This window comes from Agelaius phoeniceus, chromosome 2 (genome assembly GCF_051311805.1).
Source record: "Agelaius phoeniceus isolate bAgePho1 chromosome 2, bAgePho1.hap1, whole genome shotgun sequence".
Lineage (NCBI taxonomy): Eukaryota > Metazoa > Chordata > Aves > Passeriformes > Icteridae > Agelaius > Agelaius phoeniceus.
The window spans coordinates 80,240,511-80,262,153 of NC_135266.1; the positions used below are offsets into that span (position 1 = coordinate 80,240,511).

Sequence of the window (21,643 nt, forward strand, 5' to 3'; positions counted from 1 at the left end):
TGACTCTGTCCATGCCACTCCTCCATCAGCTGTTTGCACACACTGTGGAGAGCCCCTGAGGCACTTTCTCCAGGCTGGTGAGCCCCAGCTCTCTCAGCACTCATGGCCCCAACACAGTCTGACAGATGCTCCAAGCCCCCAACCTACCCAGCACCATGTACTGTGGCATTCTCCCCACCCATAATGTTTGATCACTGCTTTTCAGGTCAATTTTTTGGGGGAGGCACTGGGCACTGGGGTGCCTTCACCTTTAAAAACCCTTTATTTGTTTGCCCCTCTGTACATTTCCTGTTGGTTTCTGGACCTCTGTGAGCTTGGAGTATCCTCAGCCCAGAAGTGACATGTCCACCCCATGCAGAGCCACTTCCTGTGCTGTGCTTTCATGTAATACTCCCCCAGCTCACTGCTTTCTACAAAAAGGACAAAATATTCCCTCCTCCACTCAAATTCCCCTTTATAAAACTGGTATCCTATCTGCTTTCAATTGTCCTTCCTATTTTTTTCCAAGCCATAAGCCAAGGAAATCAATCCTCATATGGAAACTGTTCTACAATACTGATTACCTTTCTTATTCTTTTTGTGCTGGTCTTGTGCTGCTTTGCTGGATGAGGCCAGGAGATTAGACTCATGCTGTGTACAAGATGCAGGTGCCCCAGACATTTATGTAATGGGACGAAGTGGTTTTCTGTTTTGCTCTGTTCTTAATTTGTACTGATTCCTAATATTTAATTGCCTTTCTGCCCACTGAACAACATTGGAGCTAATGTTGTCATTAAAGTATTACAAATCAAATCCCATTTCAGAGATGTTTAGACAGTATGATACACATAAGGGTAGGACTAGTTTTTACCACATGTAGTACTGTAAATGTATCAGTAATAAAATTTGTCCTTTTTTTCCCTGATTTTTCATGCTACATGTGCTTAAGATTGTCACTCAACTTGTCCACTCTTTTTCACAACACTTTAGTAAAATAGTGAAAAGCAAGGACAAGAATGTCATGTAGCACCCCATGAGTGACTTTCAACATGAAAACTGACCACTTTTCACAGCCTTTTAACCAGTTATTTAACCTCCATGGACTCCTCATCCCATGGTGATTTCATTTCCTTAAGAAGCTTTAAGAAGACCTTCTCAAAGATCTTATGGAAATGTAAGCAGGATATATTCATCCACGTTTCTTACCTATGCACTGAGTCCTTCAAAAACCTTCCTAATGCCCAATTTTTTTGTGGGGGAAAAAAAAGAAAGTATAAACTCTTCAATGATCTCTTCTGTTCCTTTGGACACTTTCCTGCTTTTGTTTTTAGAACAGTTTCAACTAGCTCCCATTGTGTGGCTGACAGAGCTTTTAGTCCTCTGGAAAGTTTTTAAAGGTTGACCTTGTATTTGTCACCTTTCAAGTTTTTGGATTTAGGACAGTTCCCAGCTGCTACCCCACTTTATAATCCAGGTTTTTCATACTTGAGGGCCTGTAGCATTCCATGGAAAACATCCCTGCCTTGGTGACTTGATGTTCTGTTCATTTTGTTGCTTAACTCTGTTCCTGCCAGTGCTTCAGCCCAGCACAGATGCTGTCCTTCAACACAGGTGTCAGGGCACAGCTGGCACAGGGCTGCCTGCACCTGGCAGGAAATGGTACACTTGCTGCTTTACACTTTTTTTGTTGTTTCATGATCCCCTTGGCAGGCTGTGTCCCCTGGTCCAGCAGCAGTGATGTCCTGGGACCCTTTGGAGCCTTTGTTTTGGTTTCACAGCCACTGTCCAGCTGAGGAGCAGGACAGAGGAAATGAACTGGGCCAGAAGGTTCATACAAATAGCTGGGGGTTTTTATTATCAATGAAATCACTTTGGCAAACTAGTTTCTACAGTCAAAACATACTTATGACTCTGTTTCTAAAACAGCAGGTGCATTAGCTACCCTAGAAGTGAAATACCAAATAATTTCCTTTTGTAATAGTGCATTTTGAGTGATAGGCTTTAATTTTATATGTACACAGAGAGCTAAAGTTCTGCATGGACAGTATTTTTGCACAGAACAGGAGACCCCAATTTTAAAGTTTACAGGACAGGAAGATGAAAATATCTGTATTTGCCAGCTCAAATTGGAGGTTTTGAGTTGTTTATTGTTATGATGTAAAATCTATAAGGGCTCAGTCCTGCATTTCTACTTCATTTGTGTGCTTTCAAATGACTGAGGAAAACAAAGAAATTACTGAGAAACATCCAAGAACCTTCAACATATTGTTTGACTGGACACCAATGAAGGACACATTTAAGCTACAGTAAGAGTGTTGCACAGTAAAATTTCCTACCTTTGAACATACTTTAAAGTACAGGAGTGGAAAAAATAAAATTTAAAAAAACAAACTAGCAACTTGAATTTACATTCAAAATCAAATTTGTGTAAACAGTTTTACAAAGGTTTTTGTCCTGGAATTCCTCTGCTAGAGCTATAGCAGGCATGAGCAGGCAAGAATAAACACAACCTAACAAAAAATTAGCTGTAAACATTCAAGTATCACTAAACATGTCCTGATTCTGTCTGTCTGCCTCGCAGAGCACAAAGATCATCCTCCTGATGGCTTCATTACAGGTTGGGAGAGAGGTGTTGCTCAGTGCAAAGAAGAGGTACAGAATCAGGACCATAACAAGCAGCATTTACAAAGTCAATCTCTTGGAGGTTGTTCAGAGCTAGATTTTTAGAGATAAATAAAAGCTGTTAGAAACTAACAGCAGGGGCACTGCTGAACCCATCACGTGCTAAAATTTATTTGTAGGTCTTCAAAAATCTGTCCCCGGTGCAAAGTTTCCTCATTTAAAAAGGAAAAAAAAAAAAAAAAAAAAGACAATCACTTGAATGGTGGTGATTTCATTGAGCCAGACTTTGGGAAACTGCAGGGACTGGGAGATTTGCACCTGCTCTTTCAGAGGATGACAACTCAAGCCAGTCCCTGGTGGTGTTTATTTTCTAGTGTGAACCCCAAGTTTCTGCACAGAGCACATGGATGCCATTCTGCCTGCTCCTCACTCCTGTGAAAACCCAGTGGATGCCAAGAGGTGTGCTGCTCTGCTCAGCTGCCAGATTGGATCTTGGACAGAGCTCATCTGAACTCCAGAGGAGTGGAAATGGTGATGGGTGGTACCTGGCTCTTGGAGCTGAGCTCTACAGCTCGTGTTCACTCTTGTGAACACTGGCCATGGGGTAGGACTGTCAGCATATGCCTTGCTCCAGTTTTATTAGCAGCATGTTGCCTGGCAGTGTTAGGTTAATGGTTGGACTCAGTGATCTTAGAGGTGTTCTCCAAACTTAATGGTTTTATGGTTCTATGTTGTGAAATCCAGTGAGTCCCTGTGAATGATATTAAAAGTGGGGATTTACAGGGAATCTGCCAGAAGTGCACTTTTATCATCCAGAGCTGTGTAATGGATTCTATTTCCTTGGTGGGTGATGAAGCAGAAGAAGATTAATGCTGTTGACAGTAGAACAAGTCCAATGCAAACAAAAGCTGCGAGTATCAGGCTGGCTTCTCCAGGACTCAAAGTTTTGCTGAAAAAATTGCCCACTTTGTTGTCATAATCTGTTAAAAGAGAGTTGTAATGAGAAATCTGCACATGAATCTGAAGAGTTTTAAATGGCATTTTAAAAAATCTTTACCCTTTGTAGTGGTTTCATTTGTTGCAGTAGTTTTATTGTATGTTCCAGTTGTGTGTCCTCCTTCTGAAGGAACTTCCCACTCTCGTTGCCCTTCTCAGTGTGAAAAAAAGCATAGTTAAGTTGGAAACCTTAATAAATATTACTTTTTTCTCTTTTGAAAAATTATTTCATTATTTCTACCTTGTTGATCTGAACAGAAATTGTGATTAGATCATCACAACTGTTCCTCTGGGCAGCTCCATGGGCAACATTCCCCTTCTCTGTAGGCATCTCTGTTACTCCACCACTTACTGTAGTGATGGGACAAGGGGTAACTTTTAAACTGAGAGAGGGTAGATTTAGGTGGGATATAAGGAACACATTTTTTATGAGGGTGGTGAGGCACTGGCACAGGTTTCCCAGAGAAGGTGTGGATGCCCCATTCCTGGAAGTGTGCAAGGCCAGGCTGGATGGGGCCTTGAAGAACCTGGTCTAGAGCAAGGTGTCCCTGTCCATGGCAGGGGGGTTGGAACAAGATGATCTTTAAGGTCCCTTCCAACCCAAACCATTCCGTGATTCAGTTCTGCATTTGCTTGTCCATTTGAAATCTCGCAGCCCACATGAATATGTGTAGTCAAATAAATTCATGATATCCAAGGAAGGAGTATTTTGGCTATATTTGGCATCTACATTTGTCATCATGCTGCTACAGGGTTATAGGTATGAGGTGTGCCTACTGGCACTGTTTTAACTCTTGTAGAGGAGTATAGCCAGCTCAGTGAGGACCTAGATACTGGATCCTGATGTTTAGTGAAGTAATGTGATGTGGAGATGCTCAAAAAACACTTTCAGCTTCACTCACATGTGTTGCAAGAGACAAGCACCACTCAAAAAGCTTGCCAACTTTTCTTAGTCAAGAGATCACCTATTTCTTGGACAAGTTGAACAACCATTTTCTGGAGCTCCTTTTATCCCAGCTGATGTCTGCCTGTGCAGGGAGGAGCCCAAAGAGCTCTACAAGTCATCTACAGGGCTCACAGGGAGGAACAAGCACCATGCCAGACTGAAGGCTCTGTACAGTGAGGCAAAAAGGCTGAACAACAGCTTTGCAGATGTTTTCTGTGCCACCTTTAAAGGACAAATGGTCCCTAGGCTGCCACTGTCTCAGAGGAGCACTTGTGAAACACCAACTGATTTCAAGCAAAGTTCACCAAAGATTGCCATGTCACTCGGGGTGTTTGTCCTGTCTCTTATCACTGCTAACTGGCCATGGCAGTGCAGGTGCTTCCCACCAGTGCACAGGTGACCTCTCTTCCTTTTGTCCCTGCCTTCCATCTGATTGTGCTGCAATACCACCTCTGAGTCCTGGGATGTTTCTGATACTGCACCTGATTTATTGATGGTGTAGGTTGTCTCCATGCCAGCATGGATGTGATCGGCCACGTGGCAGTGCAGAAGCCACGTCCCAGGGTTTTCTGCTACGAGTTCAACTGTCTGGAAAGTCCCAGGGAAAAGGTCATATACATCTCCTCTGTGGTCCTTATCTGTCTGTGGCAAAGCAAAACCAGAATTGTGAGAGTCATGCCTCAAATACTCCCCCATGGGCACTGAAATATTCCAGTCAGAATTCCAGCTCCTTAAGGTAGATCAAATGCTTCTTGTACATTTCTAGTGAGCATCGTCCAGAGAAACTGAGGTCTGTGGACACATCATTTAATCCATTATACAACAGCAGACCCCTTCTGTTGACTCCAGCTTTTGGCTGAGCAAAGGTATGTCTTTGAAATATTTTTCAGGTAGTCCTGCCAGTGGCAAACTGTCACAGCATAAAACCATACTCTAACCCAGCATAACTCTAATTTCCTCCCTGTATTTTCCCTCACACCTATGGGTAATCATATATTTTAACCCACCTAAGCATGTCCTCTACTAGGGTAATAGAAGCTTTGCAAGTATCTCATTCATTTTGTATTTCCTTCAAATGCAAAACTCCCACCCACCTCAGCACCAGCCCAGGGCTCTGTGCCTAAGTGACAAAACCAGGCTGGAAATATGGATATTTTTTTTTTGTTTGTTTGTTTTTCTCATAAATTTCCCATAATACTATAAAAGTTTTACTTTGATTTATTTTACCAACCTTGAAGATGAAGGTCTGCGCATGGAAGTGAACTGTGTGGATATCCACTTCATTGCCCATTCCTATCAAATACCAGTTTGTCCTATCACCTTCGTTCATTGTTAGACCCAAGAGACTGTTGTAAATCTTCCCATTGATTGCTGGAAGAATGACAAAATAGGAATGATTAATATTTGGCCAGAGTATGGGTGATTATAACCTCTACTTCAGGCACCCTTTGCACTTTCAGGGTAGAAGGAATGCTCAGGCAGAGAGGGGACAGGCATGTGTGGTCAGGACATGTGCTGTCCCCAGCGACCACTGCCACTGCAGGGAGACAGTCATGCTTTTGTTTCACTTTCCAAATTGTGTAAGTACACATCAACAAACATTTTTCTGTCTTACAGAGCATCAGACTGGTTTTTTACTGGTTGAGATTGAACTCCTGAGCAAACTGGATTTATGCTGAGAAGCTACATGGAAAAGGAGGGAATAGAATTGTTGCCTAAAATGGGTACCAGCTGTAGAAAGAAAAGTTTGCTTTGCCAGGGCTGTGTGTGTCCCCATCCAGTCTATTCAGCTTGGCTCCTGGACTGGCTGCAAATACAGCCACAGTTTTAAAATATCATCCCTATGCTCCTAAAAAACAAGCCTTGGAGGAACACAGCTCACAAATGACAAGGGAATCCTGGCAGGGCAGCCTCTTCCCAAAAGTATAAGAGTAAACTATCATGTTAGAAAAATATCTTGGCTGGGCCTTGTGAAATCTCTTTGTTTCCAGCATTGCAGTTTATGAAGTTGTCACATGGCTGGGTAACTGCAGGCTGAGTCCAATGTCTCCCTAAAAGGGCTGTGAAAAATAAACCTCTTTCCTCTTGGCTGCTGCTGCTGAGCCCTACATACCATGCATGCTGTTGCCTTCTTCAAAGTTCTCAGTGGAATTAAAATCATCAGGATTCTTATGAAGGTATCTTTCAATATTTTCTTTCAAATACCAGGATTCATTTTCATCGAACACCATAAACAGAAGAGTAAATTCACGATCAATATCTTTCCTCAGACCTCTTTCATCTAAAGTTCCTTTTCTGCAAACTACAAGAGGCCCAATCAGACCACTGTACGTGTCCTGAAATAAAATAAATATATGCATTAGAGATTTTCAATTCATCTAGTTATGAAATAGATACAGATTAATTGAAGATTAAATTGCTTTTTCCTATCAGATGAGAAAAAATCAGTCCAATTAAAAACTTCTTTCTCTGTGTGCCTCTCTGTTAATTTACCAAAACAATGACATCCAGTGGTCCCTTTCAACCTTACTCGTTCTGTGATTCTGTGATTTTGTGCAATGTTTTGTGTTTACCCCAAATCTCTTCAACTGTTCTTTAAGGAGGAAATCATATTACTGTGGTGTATGCCTTGGGATTTCTGTAGCTTAAATTACCCAGGCATGTGCAACTGTTGGTAAAGAGTTCAAAGCATCTAGCTCTGTAAAGGGTGTCTCTAGCCTGTGGTCCTCTCCCAGCTGAGAAGCAGAATCCTTTCATAAACATTACACAAGGCATGACGTGTTAGCCAAAGCAATGCAAGCTTTAATGGCCATTTCTTGGTTACCTTAACAAAATTTGCTGTTGAATAATAAACCCAAGTGATACAATTTGGATCTGTTTTGCCAGGACCGGATCGTTCTGGGACGTTCCACCTGTAGGTGTTTATTTCCCCTGAAAAAGAGAGAGAACAATTTTACCTTGAGCAGCTAAGTATTAGAGTCTCTGAATGGTATCTAACTCAGACCTCCTACCCTCCTCATCAAAAAACTGTCTGCATCAAAACTACCTATGGAAGCATGCAGCAATGGGATAGGGATATGATTCTGCCTTCCAGGAGGTCAGTGAGGTTCCAGTGGTGTAAGTGAAGGCAGATTGCTCCAGAAAAGATCTGCAAATGATTCTGACAAAAGTGACATCCCACAGAAGGAAGTTTACAGACAGGACTCTTCATCTTTGCCCTTGGCAAAACCTGCAGGAATTCAATGATCTCGGCTGCTGATACTTAAGATCAGATGAGGCACTGGGAGCCAAGCCCAGAAAATGTTTCTTGGACCTTCTCAATTGAAAAGGGCAAAAAGAAGTGGCAGTTGCCACTGGGATTTTGCAGTGGGTGCTGCAGAAGTGTGTCAGCTGGGGGCCCGGATAGGAGAGCTGGATATGTACCAACCTGCTGTCAGGGGGGGAGCAGGGGGGGTCTTTCATCTTCCAGATAAGACCTTGCTCCACAGCAATTACCAGAGAACCTCTATCTCTTCCCAAATGTCATCATCTCTGCCACATCCTCCCTGAGCAGAAATTCCCTGACCTCTGATTTAAAAAAAATCATCATGAGTGGATGAAAAAATGATCTGTTTGGGTGAGGATCATTTCTTGCACCGAACACAAACATCTGTGTTCAGATGAAATGCCTATGCTGTGTTTCCCTGCTTTGCTTTTTTGCTGGTACTTCAGGAAAGAGTAGGAGACCAAGATGTGGTCAACACCTTGCCCTTTTAAGTGGTGGAGAAATGTTGAACCAAGCAATCTCTGTCCCAAAAGTCTTTCAGGGTGACAACAGCCAAGAGCATTATGGGACATGCTATGAGTCAGGTTAAAACCAGGAAATCACAGAACCATGGTTTTAGTACAGCTATACAGCCCAACAGCTGCCAATGGCTGTGGGCATCTAGGCAAGGAGAGTTTTCAAGCTTAAAGGGTTGGGAAATGACTGAGTCTAGCTTTTGTGTCACTGAGCCACTACACTGTTCATGCATCATGCAACAGTGGGTTTTAATTGTACAGTAGCAACTACAAAAACAAAAAAGTGATGACTTTCAACTCTCGTACAGTATGAGATGGGCCTCATGTAAGTATTGCAATATCATTTACTCTTACAGGATAAGCATCATGTCATGGAGACATTAAGTCCATGTCATGGAGACATGGAGGCCAGGGAAATGTTTCTCATCCACCTGTATCTAACCTACATGTCATCACCTCTTTTTAGAAGGTGTGATCTGAGAAGGGAGGCTGGTCGTGGTCCTCCACCCCTTCCTTACTTTTTCCTCCTCAGCTCAGGATGTTAGGAGGCTGTAGATGGAAAAAATCTCCACCCTACTTAAAGCTGACACACTTCAGAAGGCATTGAAGACTGATCTTTAAGTTCAAATAAGGCATAACCCCTGGAAAAAAGCTATAAACATGAGAAAAATTGATGTTTTCTCCCTTTTTTCCTTCTGGGTAATTGGAAGAATGGCCGGGGAGAGAACAAAGCTGTGGCAGATGAGAGCTGGTCTAGCATAGGTTGCTATGGATATGCTTTCTTCATCTATTTACCATGCCCCCCACAGGTTCTTTAGGACCCAGCAGTGCTCTCAGGAGCACAGTTTGTCAGGATGCAAATCTCTCTGATGACTGATTTAGGATTTAGTAGAATTAGACAGTCTTTGGCAAGTTTGGGGTGAGCAGTCCAGCCTGGCCTAGGAAGAAAGACAGTGAGGATTTCTAGGTGATGCTGGTGGGGACTGAGGTGCCCAGAAATTTTTCTTATTTTCAGGGATTTCATTTCTATGTCAACTGCTCTTTCCAAACTCCTAAGGAAGAGTCAGTCCTTAGATCCTGTTGAAGAATGATTTTGGCTTACTCTCAAACACAGAGACCTTCCCTCATCTAACTCATCCCAAGCCTGCTCCCATGTGGACACAGGAGACATGACAGTAGTGTTCCCGTTGTTACATCTCAAAAGCCAGCCTAACAGTGTCAACATCATCATGGAGCAAATTACAAAACAAAGGAATTGTATATAAACCAGTTCCTTTTCCTTCCCCTCCCCCATGTATTAACCTCAGGTATACATTCATCAAACTGCAGCAAGGCAGATGCTGGCTCACATTTGGACATGAGTTTTCTGTGTATTTGTATTTTACCAGCACGGCTGTTCACAGGAAAGAAATTTCAGCTTGCAAAGAGCTTTATTACATCAAATTTTCTTTACATTTAGTTTCACACTGGAGTTCACAAATACTGCCAAAAAAATTTGCATGGGTGTTGGAAAGCAAACGTGGGTACATTTTGGATTGACTGCTATGCCTGGGTTTGATTTCCTACTTAGAATATAAACCCAATAAAAAAATTGAAGTTCAAAAAGTTAAACAGGAATAAAACAGGAATTAAACAGGAATTTTTCTATATGAAAAACTATTATCTACTGTTTTCCTCACTAGAAACTGAGGCGTATTTGGTACACTTTTCAACGGTTATTAATTCACATGACAGCTATGTTTGCCATTTTATGCAGGAGTCGGAATGCAATGCCAATTCTCTGTAGCTTGAGAGAGGCAGAGTTAATATTAACATCTGCAATTCTTACCTCTGAATTTGAAAGTTTTTAAAACATTGTTAGAGTGTCAGTTTGGAGCCAAATGCAGCACTGGCTTACACTTCTCTTGCCATGATTATGGGCCTGCTTCTCTCTCTTTTGGAGGTTGTCTAGTGGTTTTACATTCCTGTTTCTACCCCTGATAGGATTGAAGGCTTATTCTCTGCCCAAACATGCTCACTTGGTCAAGAACCTACATGTCTAGAAACCCAGAACTGTAGCTGAATAAGCATTGAGCATATTGTGCCCGGGAGAACATATAGATATGGGCAAGTTTGAAAGAGAGATTATCATTAATGTGCTAAAATGCTTTTATATACAGCCTTTGTAGCTCAAAGAAAATAAGGGGGGAAAAAAGAAAAAAAGGGAGCCTTACCAGGGAGGGTAATTGGTGTCTCAGGCTGTTCTTCACAACCAACCTCTTCTATACCATGTGCACTTACTGAGTAAGGCCTGCTGGCTTTGTTCTTAAATACGATCAGTATGGAGTCACCAACCTCGGCGTGGAGTAGTGGCCCTGAATTCAAACAGGAGATGCCAGTGTTTAATGCTGCTTTTCTGAATTCAACAAACTTTCAATAGCTTGGCCTGGGAGTAGAGCCAAGGTCTCTATCAAAATCATTGGGCTTTTCTATTCTTCCAGGAAAGCCATCAAAATTGTTTTATCTCAGCTGATTAAAAGCTCCGTATGTACAAATAATCCTTTTTCAGTCAATGAAGAGAATTGTTCTCTCTGAAGACAGGTCTTTTAACAGCTGTTTTTTAAGGAAAACTCCTGAGGATGGCTTTTGAATCTTTCAAAATTTTATTGTCCTTCAGAAAAGGAAATTGTAAACATATTCCTAGAGAAGGTTATCCTGAGGGAAGAGTATGAAACTGTATCAGGAGAGGCTTAGTTTGAGTATTAGGAAAAGGTTCTCCACCCAGAGGATGGTCAGGCACTGGAACAGGCTCCCCAGGGAAGTGGTCACAGCACCGAGCCTGACAGAGTTCAAGGAGCATTTGGACAACACGATCAGGCACAGGGTGTGAGTCATGCAGGGCCAGGAGTTGGACATTGATGATCTTCCAACTCATGATATTCTAAAATTCTATGACTATTTTATGACCAGTTGTTGCCTGCTTTTCACCCCATAAAAAACCTGAACTGATGGTTATTTTACGATGGGTAAAATTATGTCTTGCCAATTGCAAACACAAATCCCTCTCCTTAATATTATCTTAATCTGTTTACAAGAGTCTCCCCCATGTTACAAGCTCTGAAGCTAAAGTGAATCCCAGAATTGCCATTATAGCACTCCTTAGGATACTCCTTATTCATATTCAAGAATTAATTCTTTAATTTGGAAAGGATCTTTACACTCAGCAGTTATATAAATAGCATGTAAAATAACTGACACCTGGAATAGGCATCACTGTTCCATATTTTCCATCTTAATAAAGCTAGAAAACATCTTAGTTTTTGGAAAGCAATCCTCTCCCTGAGCACAGGCTTGGTCTGTGAGACATGAGAGCTACTTGCCCAGGATTTCCAAGTGTTCCTCCTCTTCTGTCCTCACTCTGCGCTGTGTGAAGTTGCCACTTGTGTACTCCCTGTAAACCACCTTCTTGTATTTTGAACCAATCAGGTCCTCTGCTTGGCCCAGAAAAACATGCCCATAGCTGCAAAATAAAATGCAATAAAAGCACTAAAGTGTACATAGCTGAAAGCTAGTAACTGTTGTGCTATTCACAACAGATTCAATTAGAATATACAGCTTGATCCAATGTGCTGATGGATGTGAAGGCCCTGAGAGATGCAAGAGGTTTTGAATAGCAAATAGCAAGAGTGATAATCCTTACTGAATGCACACCCTCTTCAAACAGGTAAAGCTGAGGATAAGATGCACTCTCCAAGAATTTTGAAAACACAAATCTTCACCAGAGCTGGAGTAGGGGTAAAGTGTGAGATGAGAGTGGTTTCAGCTGCCCTCTCCAGCTGCATTGTTCACTGCAATAACAGATACTGCCTGTCCCTGGAAACCTGAATCCTCTTATCATGATGGCTACTTTTGCTATCTTGGCTATTAGCCACGGGAAGATGATAAACAAAGCTTGACCTTTGAAAACTAATGCGATCCATCATCTGAGATAAGAGGGAGCTGCTTTACCCTTCCCTCTTGCTGCTGTGTACTGCACAGGCTGGATGCTTTCCCAGCATGATGATAAAAGGAGAAATGTATTTTCATTCTGCAAGGGGAAGAGGATGCTTTCCAGGTTTCCCTAGTGTGTTTCTGGTCCCATGGGATCCCAGAGGGCTGACTCGCCGGCAGAGGACACTCACAAGCCGCTGTGCAGCTGAGCCTTCACCCTCTCTGGGAGCAGCTGCCTCCTGGCAGCTCATCTCCAGGGTGCCCCTGGCAGGGGAGTTGCAAGGCTGGTTCACAATACACTAAATAAAACCAAAAAACTGCCCCAGGGATACTGCTCACTGTGTAGTGAGCTGTGCAACAGCAGCCTTTGACAGTAGTGGAGTTTATGTTTTCTTTAAACTGACATCATCACCTGTGATTCCTCAGGTGTATTTTTTTACAGACTTCTCTTCCTCTGTACCAGGAGCACTTTCACAGATGCTTTGCTAAGGTTTATTTTTGACATAAGTTCCTTTTTGCTTTCACCAAAGTGTCCTCAGAGACAAGTCTGTCTAATATGATCTGGAATGCGTATTTTTTTCCCAAGTTTTTTATTCCTCACACAGTAGAGTGATTCAGTTGCAGGGTTACTTATGTTCTGATCTTCTCAGGGGATCTAGGGGCTACCATGGTGCAGGAAAGCAGACTCAGCACCCCCATCATGCATTTGCATTGCCTACAGGAGCTCACATCTGGAACAGGTGTCTGACTTTCTCCTCTATGAAAACCAGAAGTCTGGGATGGCAAGGCTGGGGAGAGTAAGGGAGAGAAGAGGGTTGGGGGCAACATTGTAAGGTTGAGCCAGGGCTGGAGCACAAACTTGGAGGCCTTCTTGAATTCAACAGCATTACAAGACAGTCTGAATGAAAGCATTTGAAACTGGTGCCTATGAACTGGTCTAGACTGAGAGGCTGTGACTTTGTAAATACATTTTCTCATTATCTTTGGCGAAGAGTTCCTCCTGAAAATACAAGGTTGGTGTCATGAAATGGTGCTTCAAAGTTTCCCCTCCACTGTGAGTGTGTCGTGTGCCCACAACTGTTTTTTGGGTTGGGTACCTTTCCTCATAGCTGCTGATGTTGTAAACCTTTGGTGCTGAGCTCTTATTTGAGGCATAGTCCCACTCCACCTCCTCTGCAGCAATGTAATAGACCCTCATGGCTCCACGCTGCTGCTGGGCTCCGCTGGGGCTGCGGCAGCTGCTGACCTCATAGAGATGCTTCATCCCACCAACAAAGTGATCAAAAGTCCTGCAAACCACTTTGAATGTGCCTGGAAAGAAAAGCACATGGCATTTAAGCAATTAAAAAACCTAACAAGCATCTTGGCAAATTAGGTCCTATGTACATCTCTGATCTGTCCTCAGATAATCCTAATGTATAATGCTGTGTGGAAAGTCAAGCAAGAGGATGTTTAAATAGAATGATAGAATATTCTAGGCTGGAAAAGACCTCCAAGATTATGAAGACAGCCATTAACCCAGCACTGCCAAGTCTACCACTAAACCATGTCCCTAAATGCCATCTCTACAATCTTTTAAATTCATCCAGGGATTGTGACTCTACCACTTACTGGGCAGCCTGCTCCAATGAACTAAAACTCCCTGATGCAACCTGAGGTTATTTCCTCTTTTCCTGTCACTTGGTGAGAGGAGGTCCCTTGGGAGAGGAGACTAACACCCAGGTAGTTATAGAGAGTGAGAACAACCCCTCTGAGCCTCCTTTTCTCCAGGCTAAACACTCCCTCAGCCACTCCTCACCAGACTTGTGCTCCAGACCCTTCCCCAGCCCTGCTGCCCTTCTCTGGACATGCTCCAGTCCCTCAATGTCCTTCTTGTAGTGAGGGGCCCAGAACTGGACACAGGATTGGAGGTGTGACCTCACCAGACCTGAGTACAGGGGAACAATCCCTGCCCTCATCCTGCTGGCCACACCATTGCTGATCCAGGCCAGGATGCCACCAGCCTTCTTGGCCAGCTGGGCCATGTTCAGCTGCTGTTGTCCAGCATCTCCAGGTCCTCTTCTGCTGAGAAGCTTCCCAGACACTTTGTCTGCAGCCTTTGGCAGTGCATGGGGTTATTGTGAACCAAGTGCAGGACCCAGCGGGACTTGACCTTGTTTTGCTCCATAGGAAAAACCAGCCTGCTCCATCTTTGCTCAAAAATCACCATAAATTACTTCTAACTATTTGAGTTAGATCAGCTTGGCCAAGGACACTCTGAAAGGCACTCAGATGTCTGGCAGCAGGAATAAGCTTGCCAGCAAGCCTCACTGCCAGCAAGCCCATGCTGCAGACATGCCCACGAGGAGCACAGGAAGAGGAGGAGGAAGCACTCATTGCAAAACTCAGTAAAGGCATGGAGAAACAAGGGGTGTGTTTCAGAGATGCTGGTTCCTTGTCCCTGAGCACAGAGCCACGTTACCATCCTTCAGTGCAAGGGACTCTCCACAGAGCCCCTGCAGTTTGTCTGGTGTAGTCAGGCTGAAGAAAGGCTCTGCAATACAGATGCAGTCCCATGATACAGGAATGCCTGCTTATAACCATTTATCTATTTGCACAGTTGAGATAAACTGGAACTTTCTGACCCTTTGCACTCCCTCCATGAAAGGCCAAGACACCATTGGCCCTTTTTTTTGGTGGCTCTGGTGGTCAAAGATGGTAGTGATTAAGGGAGCATATTTTGGCTTGTTCATGGGCAGATTTTAATATTATACTCTCCTTCTCTCCTGCCCATTTACTCAAGCAGAAGCTGACTGTGATGTTGTCCTGTACAGCTCCACCTGCTAGCACTGTGTGAAGGAGGAAAGCACTTTCACAGCTGCTTTGTATGTGAGTCAGTGATAGAATCAAAATTAGAAGCATAGCCCTGTCCAGACTAGATCTCAGTCTATTTCTTGCACCTCAGAGGCAATAGTGATTAAAGAGATAAAATAATATGTAATTAAAATAAAATCACAAGCATTGATGATTGTAAAGATCTGATAATTCATTCAATTTCTGTTATTGCTGGTAGAAGGTTAGCCAAAAAATAATAATCTCTTAGAATAATTTTTTTGTGTGAGATCTACAATGCAGTTTCATGACAGATGGTGGAAATGTTTAGGATTTGTGTTAGAAAAATTTCAGTTGTCTTACAGCATCTGCAACAGAGGTCTAACCTGGCACATACACAACTCCAATGTACATTTCTATCAGGTGCCCTGGCCATGGATGGCCCTTGGCATAGCTTTATACAACCCTGATGACTCTATTAATTTAAACAGAGTTGCATCAATGCAAAGCAAGGTAATGTTGTACTTTATATGATGAAGATTATTTGGTGTCTCCAGCAAACAACTCACACTCTCCTGGTTTGAAGTATGAATCACTGGATTACCCATGAGATTTAAAAGTACTTTTAATGTATAAGCTTCTGAAGAAACTCCTAAAGACTGACTATTACTGAAAAGCCTTTGTTGAAGTCCTAAAATACCTTAAGTGGTGCTGACTATCCACATGGCAGTGAACTTGCTTTTCTAAAAAAGTCTGTTTGGAGAATTATGAAATTCTATGAGCATCCTGTTAGCTATCTCTCTGCCTGCTGCTCTACCCATCCCTAAGTCATTAAAGCCTCTTGTTTTTGGTGTACATGAATATATACACCTTCCCAGAAAAGTAATCCAGCCTGAATTCTCAGCTATGACAGGTTGCCAGGGTCTCTCTCCACGCTTTCAGCCTCCCTGTGCAGGGCAGAGCATCTCACTGTCTGTTATTTTGGCTCACTGGTATCTGCAAGCGCCACACAACCAAAATCAGTTCATGAACATACCCACACGGTCTGGCTGCATTAGTGCTGTCCCTGATAAATGAGGAAACAAGGCCAGCCCATCCCTTGTTGTCCCTCTCAAGTCGATGGTGTTTCCTTGGAAATGAACCCCGTGCATGTCGTAGTGACTGCCCAGCCCAATGAGGTGCCAGGAGACCTTGTCATTCTTGCACATGGTCAGGCCTGGCAGATTGCCATACAAGTAGCCATTGACAGCTGGAGGAGAAGGAAAAAGTCAAGGTTAGCAGCAGGTCCACAAGAATGCATTACAGAACCTCCTACCACCCACCTGGCCAAAGACTCACGACTCAGCAAGTCACTAAAGGGGCATTTTGTGAAGAAAAAGTAGGATTGGATGACACCAAATTAACATCTAAGTGCTATTCCTATAAACTCAGAACTTCTACCTCTTTGGTTTTAGCCTGTAAAATCTTGTAATAGCTCTCTGCTATTGTGATGTAGCACTCCTCCTCTGAGCTTTTGAGCGTACCTCCCAGACACCACTCAAGTGTACAAATTTGGTACCTCCTTTCAGCCTGGAGAATGAATAACCACATCATTAAGGCTATGGAGAGGGCCATAAAGAGTCTGAGTTACAAGGGTAAGGCAAAACTCCCTAATCCTCAAATTGTTCTCTGTGATCAATGTGTGAAAGATGCTATAAAAGAGCAAAACTTCGGTATGATTAGTTCCATCTCATAGAAGAAGAATAAAATAGACAGGCCCAGAAAGCCCCAGAGTTCTCTAAAAATATATATCTAAAGCAAAGGTAGGTTATGTGATTTGCTCAAGTCTGTCATCCCAGGGGTACCTTGGAGGAGATCCATGCTAAAGTCACATACTTACATCCAGAAATGATGTTGTAAAATATTTTTGGCCATTCCCCTAGTCTTTGTGTCTCCTCTTCCAGAGGTAGTCATTGCCCAGCAGGGCAGGTAGATTTTACTGCATGAGTCAGTGCCAAGGCCAGCAGTGAAATTTAAAATACTAGTGAACATTGGCTTCTTCTGCACCTGTCTCTGGCATTGTGCCTTTTTACAGAACTAAGTATTGTATCTAAAATCACTGCTCTGTTCCCTTTTTCCAGATGTATTTGTAGATAGATGCATTCATTGCCATTGTGACTGGAGTTTCAATGTGCACTCCAAGGGCATCAGGAGCTGGCCATAAGCTGACTGACAGCTTTTCAGCTCACTCTCCAGAGCAGTGCAGAAAGCTATGAATCATGATAAAACCTGCACTCATCTTCCTAATATGATTGAATAAAAGATATCATTAGCAGACATTAGATATTTTGTACCATGCATTTTGTTGGATTCCATGAAATCAGCATCATTTTCATCCACTTTTGTTGGGTCTCCAGTAAATGATTCAATATTCTTGTTCAGATACCAGCTGTCATTCTCATCAAAGATTGAAAAGAGGAGGTAAAATTCTCTGTCTATTCCTTTCTGTAGACAAGGAGGAAGACAAGACATAAAAAAAGTCTATTCAATAAAAATGAATAGGTTTTTATAACAAAACTTTCTTTTCCCTGAAGCCACCTTCTTACTAAGACTGCACAGAGACAGGAATTGGCACCTTTTCATCAGCCAGCAGGATGAATAGAGTGTCCTTTACGGGGTGTGAAAAGAGTTATTATTTGCATGCAAAAGACAGAAAAGCTAGGGAAGAGACAGGAAATTAGGGAATGGTGATTTTGTCTTCTTAACCGTCCCCTTAGATCAGCTTTTACCCTGAGGAGTAACATTTGTTTAATCTCTGTAAACAGAGCTGGGACCTGGGCAAACTGCCTGTATGGGAGCCCCAGTGCACCACCCTGCTCTTAGGAACAAGCAGACATTCCCGTTGGGCACCTGTGTCCCGTCGTGATTCAGGGCGTTCTTCCGACAGACCAGCAAAGGTCCCACGAGGCCAGAGTTGGTGTCTTTGACAGCGTCAGTGGCTGAGTAGTACAGGTAGGTCAGGCACGGGGGGTCACTCTCTGTTGGACCGCCATTTTCAGGCACCCTCCATTTGTATGTGAAGGTTTCACCTGGCTTGACATGGGCTCCTGGCTTCAGGTAGCCTGGAGAGACAAAGTTGAGATGCACCAAGATTACAGGAAGGCTTTGTCTCCCTGACTACAAGAGTTAGATGGAAGTTGGGCATAGCTACAGATTTCTGTGGAGAAGCTCCCCCTTGCCACCACAGCTGGAGCACCATCCCATAGTTTGGGCAGCTGTGCCATGGGAACATCTCACCCGAGGCCCGTGCCATGGGGACAACCAAGCCAATTCCCTGCAGAACATGTTCAGCTGCTCCACTCAGACACCTTCCGATGCTACGTTGGATTATCTGGATTATATTCAGTCAGACAAGACACGCAGAGCTCATCCTGGTGCTTAAATGGATGCCTCTAATGTTTGTAACTTACCTGCCCTTACATGGAATTCATCTGTGGCACGGAATTCATCTGTGGCACAAACTCAGTCTCTGCTTTTCATTAAGCACCAACAAATCAATTACATTAGTGAGTGGAGCTGGAGCTGTGGCTCTTTAGAAATTCAAAACAAATCTGATCCTGGTAATTGTTTCTTTTTGATTTTATAGCAATGCACAGGAGCCTTTGTCAGCATCTCCAGAGTGGATGATATTGTTCTTTGTTGGAGGCTACTTTTAAAGGATTTGGGCCATTGTCTGCTGCTATGCAAAGGGTGGATTTAGATTGTCTTTGACACTTAAGCACCCATTATCTATATTTTCTCAGCACACTCAGTGTCTAGTACTCCAAGAAAATCTTAGAAACTTAGACACAAGTGAAAATAGCAGTATTGCATCTGAGCCCGGCTATTTGCTGCAAACTGCAATAGAAAACAGACTACAGCTTCCACAGTATCCAATACTACTGGATTCATCCTGCAACAGTCCTCAATGAGGCAAGCATTGACTTGGAGTCAAAAGCCCTCTGAGACTGACAAGTGCCAAATGCAACCTGCAAGGGTATTTCCTGAGAGCACTGGAAAAACGCCATATATCTGCAGATATCTCTACATGTAAGTATTTGTATTTACAGCATTTTCACATGAGTAAACGGCACTTAGACAATGCACAACCTCTGAAAAATTATTTACCCTCAGCATAAGCTTACAGGCTCTGCATGTTTACCTACAGGATTTCTGCATGTATACACCTGTAGATAGATGTAATGGAAATTCATGGCACAAGAGTTAAAAGGAGAGAAGGAGCAGACAGATTATTGATGAATCTGGAGTCAGGTATCTCTCTAAAGACCCAGAGGTGTGCCAGCTTACCTGGCTGATGAATTGTAGGTTTTGGGTTGATTTTGCTACACACTGAAGTGTGCAGTGCTGAAGGGCACTGCTACCAGGGGCTGATAAATGAAATCACAACAGCTTTGCAAGCAGGAAGCTGCACTTCCATTGGAGAACTATCTCTTACATGGGTGGCATTAGGATCTGTACAGATAACTTCAAGGCTGAACTCAAGCCAGTTGCTTTTTTATGTTTTGCCTCCTGGCAAATTTGTTGAGTTACAAGGTCGGGAACAAGAGACAACAATTTAATAAAGCCTTTTGCATTGATCTTATTGCATGATGCGTTTTACATGTTGACCTAATTCTCTCTCAGCACAATTTTCAAAAGAGGGATTATGTCCCATGAGTTTCTCTTGATGTGTTGTAGTGGAAACAAAGCAATTTAGGCAACAAGAAAAGTATGTTCCTTTTCAGGGCTGAAAATGCACTTTTTCAGAGACCACAGCATTATCTCTGTAGATGCTATGAATGGGATTCATCTCACCTGAACTGGGCCATCTCAAGCTTAGTCCCTAACTCAAACTCTAGACTTCTGTGTTTGGTGGAGACAGAATTACATCTCCAGAGCGCCTTCTTGTCACTGACTGTAAAAGGTGCCTACCAATTAACATGATATTTAACATTCAACAGTTAAACTTAGACGATAAGACCCTGTCCTTGCACAAAATGAGAGGAAGAATTTCATCAACACACAATTTCAGCATTTATGTATTTATGAAAATTAATAAGGATTATCACTGCTTTGTGATATGGTCCAGGGAAATCAGATAAAAGTTGCCTTTTAAACTGACTATCCTGACAGTAAAGCAAGGGCAATGGCCAGGCTGGATTAGAGAACTGGGAGTGATGCAGCTGACACCCATGTGGTTAGCTATAGCAAAACACTCAGCAGGGCCATCAAGCCAGATCCTGAGAGTCAAAATTTCTGGAGCGTGTCCAGAGGAAATTCACTCCTTGAAATGGAGATTCAATGGAAATATTAGATTAGAACTAATAGAAATTGGATTGTGCTTGTGACTTTTGTTCAACATAGGCCTCAGCTAGTTTTAGATATATCATATGGCACATATCCAAGGAGAAGAACCATCACATTTGCAGACTGCGGAGTCCCATTGATTGTGACATGAGGGATAGATGCAAACTAATCAAATCATCCTTTCTGTGCCTTATCATACACAAAAGGGAAAACCTGCAGAGCTCAGCAGCAGGTTTTTGGGCTCAAGTATTTTAGAGGTGATGATCCAGTGTGCAGCCAAAACTTACCATCTAAGTAGGGAGCACCTTCTGACAGCTTGCTGAAGCTTACACCATGGGCCATAATGCTATAGCTTCTTCTGGCTTTGTTGGCAAAAGTTACCAGCACTGTATCTCCCACCTCAGCTTTTATAACAGGGCCTTAAAAAACAGAGTGAGGGAAGGTATTAGAAGGACTGCTCTCCAGCATATTTCCACCAAAAGAAGAGAGAGCTGCTTGCACTTAATTCCCCTCTCAGTCCAGATGGTTCTACATTCAAACCTGATGTAATGACAGGAGGGGAAAATATTCACTGTACCAAGTATTCCCAGGTGCTTCATGTCCTCTGACCAAGTCTTCTTACTGAACGTTGCATCAGTATATCCCACATAGTGAACTTTCCAGTACTGCCCTCCTATTCTGTCAGTCCCTTGTGTGAAATATGTTGCAGATTCACTGTGGAATTAGCAAATCAGACAGGTTAAATAATTGAAAGTTCAAGCAGTTACCCTTCATTTCAGATAAAATTATTACTCCAGACATAGGAGAAATGACCCCCCCCAAGTTACTAATCTGCATACACTTTTCTAGCACACAAAGAAAGGTATTACTGGTTTGAATTAGCCAACAAATGAGCATTGATTGTACATTAGACTTTTATGTTTAACCCTGATTTACTTAGGAAGACATATATATCAACTTACCGTAGGCAAGAACTGTGCACAATGTGTGTCTAATCATTGTTGGCTTTTCTGGGAGACACAAGAATGCAATTTGTCTCCATCAGTCATATCAGGGGGGAAAATTCTGCCACTGTGGCACCTCTGAACTGCACTGATTTTAAGTGTGAAAGCTGCCTGAAGAGTCTTGATGAAGGGTCATTAACTGTGTTCAACTTGGCGTGCCTCACTTTCCCCATGGATTTAATGGAGTAAGCTAAGTGCTTCCAGAAGGCAC

General features: G+C 42.8%; 1 protein-coding gene across 1 annotated transcript in view; it reads right to left on the reverse strand.

Annotated features, from left to right (window-relative positions):
• Positions 1-3,378: 3,378 nt before the first annotated feature.
• HEPHL1 (hephaestin like 1) overlaps positions 3,379-21,643 on the reverse strand; it is a 32,562-nt gene continuing 14,297 nt past the window's right edge. The window contains exons 7-20 of the mRNA XM_054654928.2: positions 21,006-21,142; positions 20,716-20,847; positions 17,993-18,204; positions 17,437-17,587; positions 16,140-16,352; positions 13,390-13,603; positions 11,683-11,822; positions 10,537-10,677; positions 7,368-7,474; positions 6,657-6,879; positions 5,775-5,914; positions 5,026-5,185; positions 3,659-3,739; positions 3,379-3,581 (exon numbers count right to left, since the gene is read on the reverse strand). Coding sequence (XP_054510903.2) covers positions 3,379-3,581; positions 3,659-3,739; positions 5,026-5,185; positions 5,775-5,914; positions 6,657-6,879; positions 7,368-7,474; positions 10,537-10,677; positions 11,683-11,822; positions 13,390-13,603; positions 16,140-16,352; positions 17,437-17,587; positions 17,993-18,204; positions 20,716-20,847; positions 21,006-21,142 — 2,254 coding nt within the window. The remainder of the gene's footprint in view (positions 3,582-3,658; positions 3,740-5,025; positions 5,186-5,774; positions 5,915-6,656; positions 6,880-7,367; positions 7,475-10,536; positions 10,678-11,682; positions 11,823-13,389; positions 13,604-16,139; positions 16,353-17,436; positions 17,588-17,992; positions 18,205-20,715; positions 20,848-21,005; positions 21,143-21,643) is intronic.